This window comes from Neltuma alba, unplaced genomic scaffold (assembly GCF_004799145.2).
Source record: "Neltuma alba isolate B1F8T4 unplaced genomic scaffold, ASM479914v2 tig00013870_pilon, whole genome shotgun sequence".
Lineage (NCBI taxonomy): Eukaryota > Viridiplantae > Streptophyta > Magnoliopsida > Fabales > Fabaceae > Neltuma > Neltuma alba.
In genome coordinates, this window is record NW_021637942.1 from 1 (window position 1) to 7,007 (window position 7,007).

The 7,007-nt window shown below is 38.7% G+C and overlaps 1 protein-coding gene and 1 long non-coding RNA gene across 2 annotated transcripts; one reads left to right on the top strand and one right to left on the bottom strand.

The window, feature by feature from the left end:
• Window positions 1-757: 757 nt before the first annotated feature.
• Window positions 758-1,346, top strand: LOC114739295 (uncharacterized). The gene is made up of 2 exons (XR_003739596.1): window positions 758-885; window positions 1,007-1,346. It is a non-coding gene; the product is annotated as an uncharacterized LOC114739295 (long non-coding RNA).
• Window positions 1,347-1,574: 228 nt separating this feature from the next.
• On the bottom strand, window positions 1,575-6,160 carry LOC114739299 (ERAD-associated E3 ubiquitin-protein ligase component HRD3A). The gene is made up of 6 exons (XM_028927351.1): window positions 5,545-6,160; window positions 4,355-4,846; window positions 3,577-3,792; window positions 2,749-3,072; window positions 2,395-2,637; window positions 1,575-2,044 (listed from the first exon to the last, which is right to left on the bottom strand). Exons 1-6 carry the CDS (start codon window positions 6,097-6,099, stop codon window positions 1,823-1,825), a joined length of 2,052 nt encoding a protein of 683 aa, XP_028783184.1. The 5' UTR covers window positions 6,100-6,160; the 3' UTR covers window positions 1,575-1,822.
• Window positions 6,161-7,007: the final 847 nt, after the last annotated feature.

Genomic DNA, 7,007 nt, shown 5'->3' on the forward strand with positions numbered 1-7,007 from the left:
GGCCTATGGGGCTCTACACAAATCCTTACTAATTTTTTTTTGAATTAATAAATTAATAAAGTCTCATATATCTTTGCATCTTCTCACATCTCTCCTCTCCTTTGTTCTTGACTCTAGTCCTTCATGATTTGAGCACGATTTGATAACTGTGAACGTATTGTGTTTTGTCCCATAGCTGCCTGCGGCACTATTATTTGGAGGCATCACCTTAGTTTGAAAGTTAATTTCCCTCATACTTCAGTTTTCCTAGTTGTCTTCCAGCAAATTCATCCATAAATAATTATAGCAGGCACAATCATGCTTGACCTCATATTATTCAATTTCTATAATGTTATAATATGCTCTATTGAGGCTGCAATGCCATTTATTCTGTCCATTTTATAGTTGTCCTATGATGTGGAAGAGGTGAGATTGTGATGGTCAGGTCCTACGAGCGTATGATATTCTCAACTGAGTTTTGTTTATCTTTACTTAGTTTTCTTTTCTCTGATTCCATTTAGTTTATTTTTGAATGTGTCTCTGATCTTTATTTGCGACCAATGCTCTTCAGCAACCCTAGTGATGATTGATTTTTAGTCATTTAGGCACAACTATTAAGTCTTACGTATTACATGCTATTATACACTTTTTAACACGTGCTATCACAATATCATCTGTTGTTCCTCTGCTGTATATGAATGAATGTCCTAGTATATAACTCTACGATGAATTTGTGTTCATCAACTTTAGTTTGTTCTGTCGATGAATACACTAATAATTAAATCTTGTTCTCATTTATTTTCCTGTGTCTAGTTGCGGGTTCTTGAACTTTGCTAGCAATACCAAGTGTCTGCGTTGTCCAGAGCCAAGGCCCCAGGGACGTATTGGGGATTGGAATTGTCCCAAGTGAGTGCAGTCTGTGGTCTTCTTACCTTTGTGTTTCTCTAGATCTCCACCTATATTTCCGCGTTATGCAATAATAGACGGTGATAATTGTTTGGTTCTTTTCATAAATTGCTTTTTGTAGATGTGATTTCTTCAACTTCGGAAAAAAACAAGACTTGCCTGAAGTGCAATCATCAACGCCCTCTTGAACAACCGAGTGCTGAGGACGAGGACCATGAATGGAGACGGCCCACTTGAGAAGTCATGGAGTTGCCAATAGCCTTATGGCATAGCTATGTCACCTCCAGATGCCATTCGATCCTGCGTGCTGCAACTCGTACTGAACAAATGGAGGAAAAACAGCTTGTGGAGTTTTTTTATGCATGGTGGGGATCGGATATATTGGATTGTATCGTAAATTTTCGACAATTTTCTATGTTCGTCTTTTTATTTCCAGCGATAATTTTCTATGTTCTGCTTTGCTCATTCAATTTTTTTAATTTATTTTTGGGCATTTTGGCGCTGTAGTGACTACCCAGTTTAGTGTTCGCAGATTGAGATATGATGTAATATCAGTCGCTGGGGAATAGGATTAGATGGTTCTTTTATACATGTCATTAGCTACTTCATTAAATAGTTGTGTGTAGTAGCAGCGCAAAAATAAGAGCCAAATGGTAATTGCAAGCAACGAGATAGCCTGGCGAGCTGAATGAGCAGCAAAAGAGAACTTTGAACCGTGCACCCCATTTTTTTCGTTTGCTGTTTAAAAACAGGACCAGTGTTACGTGTCATTGGCGATGCGCATCAGTCGTGTTTAAATTTCTATGTAACTGCATCTCTATGATCTATGGTACATTTTAGCCTAGAAACTGGTTCCAAGAGAATGGAACAAACTTGAGACCCTGTACAAGGCAATAGCACCAGCAAAAATAGCCTTGAAATGGCTAGTAGCAGCCTGTTAATTGGGAACAGGCATGGCGTGGTCGTGAGGGTGAGGTGGCTGAGCCATGTCTCCAGCTGCAACAGCAGCATGCCTCCTTTGCCTCTCACGGAGGTACAACACCGTTAGTAGACAAGCAAAGAGAGTAAGAATTGTAGCGTTGCCCTCCTCTAAAAGCACATTCTCCACCCATGCTTCCAATTTCGGGTAGACTTCAGGCAGTGAATCAATCACATCCACCTAATTGAACCAAAAAGCACCAGTGAGGATCTTAAGTGTGAATGGTTCTCGTCTGATTTCTGCGTGTTGTTGTAGAACTTAAATTTCCACATTTTAAATAGAAAACAAAACTTGTAGATATCTGTTTTTCAAATAAAGGTGACTCTCAACATTTTTCAAGTAAAATGTGCGTAATATGCAAGGATGGATGATTTAATGAGTATAACAATTTGGTAGTTGAGAAGGCGAAGAAAGAAAACTCTGCATAAAAATCCGTCAAGCGCCCCCTATTAGCTCGTAAGCATGCAGTAAGCAAGATATTTTCTTTTTTAGTAAAGAAAGAAAGAAAGAAAGAAAGAAAGAAGACCTACCAAGAAACCGTCAGCATAGTTCTTCCGAACCCACAAACTAGCAAGGGCGAGAGTGACGGGCAACTTTGCCGCGGGATCATGCTCTAGAGCTTCATCATAGTACCGCTTGGCCAGATGAAGATCAAATGGAAGTCCTAGGCCATGCTCATGCATATATCCCAGATTGAACATGGCTTGTGCATTAGATTGAGATTTGGCATGCATGTATGCCTCAGCAGCCCGTTCATAATCCCGGGCAGTACCCTGAGAGAAGGAAAAGAGATGCAACAGATATATTAGAAAGACTAAAGAGAGTAAGCAGCATAAATTAACTGGTCAAAGCATGGATTCCTATTTCATCCCAAAATCACATACCCGACCATAGTAGTAAGCATCTCCAATTAGTAAAGCAGCATGTTCATTACCCTGCTCAGAGGCCTGCCACCACAGAGAATGTGCACGTTGATGCCTTTCTGCATCTGTACAAAATCCAGATTCACCCATGCACATGCTACTTTCCGCATATTTGTCAAGAATCCAAGCAGCATTACTCTGTGCGACCTCATAGCCCATCTCGGCCATTCTTGAATACAGCATAAATGCCTTGCCAATATCACCTTTCAAGTATGATTCAAGTGCCCACCTAGACAAAGAACTCCAGGGACCCCGTTCTGCAACTAGTTTGTACAGTGCAGTGGCCTAACACCCGAAAATCTCAAACTATTAACACTAGCAGGTATATTTATTAGCCGTGGTCATATATGATCATCATTAAGGAATAAACACAAGCAATTTGTTCTATTTTCTCCCAACATTTTACTCTGTTCTGCCTCAATTCTCTCTCTCTCTCTCTCGATTTCTCCTATTCCCCCACTTTCTTTCCCCCTTCCCCCTTGTCCTACATTAATATGACTGAAAGCAAGCACTAGAGCATTATAATCATAACTGACTAAACACCTATTCCCTGAAAAATAGGGTGCTATAATGATTTTTGGATCTTATGAAGTTATCCCCAACAATTCTAACTAGTTTTTAGTCATCTACTACATTGATGAGTACTCTTGATTTCAAGGAAGAGACGATTCAGTTTAACAAATGAACTGATCAAAGAATGGTGAAACAGTTAAAAATGAGAGTAAAGAAAGTATCGTCTAGGAAAACTACTCAGAATTTACATAAATACATGATAAATAAAGAATTTACCATGGGAATATTTTTCTTGAGCCCAACTCCAGTATGGAACATCTTCGCTAGCTGGTAAAATGCCTTTGGTTGACCGTTGTTAGCAGCCACTATAAAGTACTTACACGCCAATTTCACATCTCTTTTTACACCAATACCTTTGAGATACATGACACCCAGGTTATAGTGTCCACCAACCTCTTCATTATCAGCGGCCTTTTCAAAATACTCTTTTGCCTATTCACATGAGCGACAAAATATTGTCAAATTAACCACAACACACAAAGATGTGATAAAATGCTTAGAACACAACACCAATGATACAAGAACATGTCTCAGGGAAGATGTCATCCTATAGTTCTCCCCTTCACTAGACGCTGAATAAAAAACACTCTACGCATGCCATGTTTAGCCTCAATAGCCAATACTTATGCAAGAGAATTATATTAAATTCAATATTAGAATACCATAAATATTGCACTTTTAAATGAAACCAAACTTACCAAACAGAATGGACTTCCCATGGCTTGCAAGTTTCAAACCAAATAGAACAATCAATGGAGGGATCTCAACGTCAAATTTATATTGACAGCTTACAAGAATGTGGGTAGGAGAGAAAGAGAAAGAAGTGCTTCTCAATAAGAACGAAAAAGAATCAACAAATCTAATAGATAGGAAATGGAAAACGTGGGTACAAATCATGCAAACGTGGGTACAAATCATGCAATTTAAGCACAGCAAGACAAATAAATGTTAAGTCTACAGTTCAAGTATGCAAAGAGAGAAACTGTACGCTTACTTTTGTGTAATTCTTCTTATCCACCCCATATCCTTTTACGTACAAATACCCCATCCCATTATAAGCAGAATATAGTTGCTGTTTTGATGCAAGTGTAAGCCATTCCAGAGCTTTAGTGTAGTTCCTTTCAACACCTGCTCCCCTGGCATATATCTCTCCAAGAAGTTCCATTGACCTTGGTTCCCCCTTGTCCACAGCCTTCAAGAACCAAGATAAGGCCTTGGCATGATCACGCCTTAATCCTCGCAACCCAAAATAGTAAAACAGCCCAACTTTGTACATTGCTCCAGCATTTCCTTTCTGTGCTTGATATTCCAGTATCTGAAAGTCTTCATCCTCCTCACCTCTGGATTTTCTCAGAGCATCTTTATTCTCCTCAGCTCCATTATGGAGCCTAACTGGTTCAATGACCGGGGAATCTTTTGAAATTAAAAAGCTATTTACAGCAACTTCTGCCAATTCAGCATAAAGCTTTACTGCTTGCTCATACATCTGTGATTACAGAAAGCACAATAATTCATCAAATAAAACGAGCGTGACAAACAACACAGATCAAAGAGCTTCTCGTTATAGTTGTTGGTTATGATTGGCTGTAAAATCTTCAAGGGAAAGGAAAGGGAATGTGAGGAAAGATGACTTGTCTATCAGATTAAAAGATTAATAAAAAGGGACAATGTTGAATGATAATAACCAAAATATAATAGACATTATTGTCTTGAAAAGATATTGGTCTCAGTGCATCCCCTCTCCCTCGCCAATAATGGACCATGCTCACATGATCCATAGCCAACTGAAGAATCCTAGAAAGATGATTCCAGAACCATAATTCTACGACTGGAACACAATTTGTATCTTTCTTTCACTTTTTAGATTTCACTGCAACACTAACCAAAAGAGAACTGTTTTCAAACTAATCCACCATATTATAACCACCATTTACCAGTTTCCATTCTGCCAAAGGGAACAAGCCAAATGCCAGAACTGCTTCGGACAAGAAAATAGAGTTTACAGATTTTTCGCTAATAAGATCTGAGAACTTCAGCCTAGATAATGCCAATACGATCAAGTTAATTCTCTCATCTACCAAAAACAGAATGACGTGCACTGACGAATCTACAGGTTGTCAACAAATAGGAATTCACGATTAAAAAGAATAAACAAACGCAGCGCAAGAGCAAGTGATTCCTCACATCTTGACGCCTGTAAATATAAGCCAGGGCCATCTTAGACTGCATATTACCACCCTCCGCAGCAAAGTGATGATAGAGAAACGCCTTTGCTTTGTTCTTCTCTCTCATAAGGCCCATCCCGTACAAAAAACCGAGCACAGACTGCGCCGCTGGGTTCCCCAATTTTTCAGCCGCCTCGATCTCCCCAAAGGAATCCTCCATTAAACTCACATCACCCGAGCTAACCGCCGACATCATTTTGCGAAGGCCGGAGTAGTACAGCGCCTCACTCTCGATGCCTGATTCAGCAATAGTCGCCGTATCCGACTCGAAGATGGGGCGCCATGATCCCGGGTCGAGCTCCTCCTCGGACTTGTGGGAGTCGGAGTCACCAAACTCGTCCCACTCCGACACCGTGTCGGGATCGGTGGGCGGTTCGTCAGCGGAGGCGGGACCGTCCCTGAGGTCATCCTGAGAGAGGACAAGAACAAAGCGGCGGGCGGTGAGAGAAAGAGGGTAGAGCGAGAAAATGAGGACACAGAGGAAGAACTTGCAGCTGAGAGACCGTCGACGCATCGTCGGTATGAGAATTCAGGTGAGATCGGTGCCGAATACAGATTTTGCTTCGGAGAATCTATTGCTAATTTGCTATGACTGCACTGTAAGAAGTTCTGGAGATGTTAACTGTTATGGCCATGCCACGTATTCCACGTTCACCTGGCCAATAGTAATTAGCCAGGTCAGCATTTTGTGCCCCATTTTAACAATGTTAGACAAAAATTAATACATGAAAAATTAGCGCACTTACGTGGTTATATAATTGGGGTTTTTTTTGTTATTAATGCTTTTTTTTTTACTAAATTTCAAATCTACTTAAAAATAAATAGTTTCAGCACATATGATTGGGTATCTATCATTTGGTCTGCCTTTGAACTATCTATCACCAATTAAGTCCTGAATTAATGAGAACCTTCTGTTTAAAATAAAAAAAATTAGTTGAAGTTATTTATATATTCATTTTTTTAATTTTCAAAGTCACCATTAATCCAACTAAAATTACTATTTACATTAAGAGTGAAAGAAATAAGAATACTTTTAAAAATGCGTTATTAATGTTTCATTAAATTTTGCAAGGAATATTATATAAAGTACTTCTCCGATCCTTAATATATGACCTAATTAGAAGGTTAATTTTGGTCCTAAGTATAGAATCTATTCCTCATATTTATCATTTTTTCCCTAAATTACCCTTATTAAATAAGCAAATGCCACAATTACTTATTACTCATTAATAATACATCTATATATTTTATAAAGTAAGTGAGTACTTATTACTTATTAATTCCACACACATCAATTCTACCATTCTATATTTTTAATAAGATAATTTAAAATATTTTTTAAAAAATATTTTCATACAAATACCCATTCAAGGAGATTGGATTTTTTACCTCTGAAGAATAGCATAATAAAATATTAATCAT

What these genes read in the sequence shown, in the direction of transcription:
- LOC114739299 (XM_028927351.1), bottom strand. Translation starts at nt 6,099, where the DNA reads ATGCGTCGACGGTCTCTCAGCTGCAAGTTCTTCCTCTGTGTCCTCATT. An exon ending in TCAAGAAAAATATTCCCATG is followed by an intron (nt 3,073 to 3,576) that starts GTAAATTCTTTA and finishes TTCGGGTGTTAG; the next exon opens with GCCACTGCACTGTACAAACT. An exon ending in ATGCTTACTACTATGGTCGG is followed by an intron (nt 2,638 to 2,748) that starts GTATGTGATTTT and finishes TCCTTCTCTCAG; the next exon opens with GGTACTGCCCGGGATTATGA.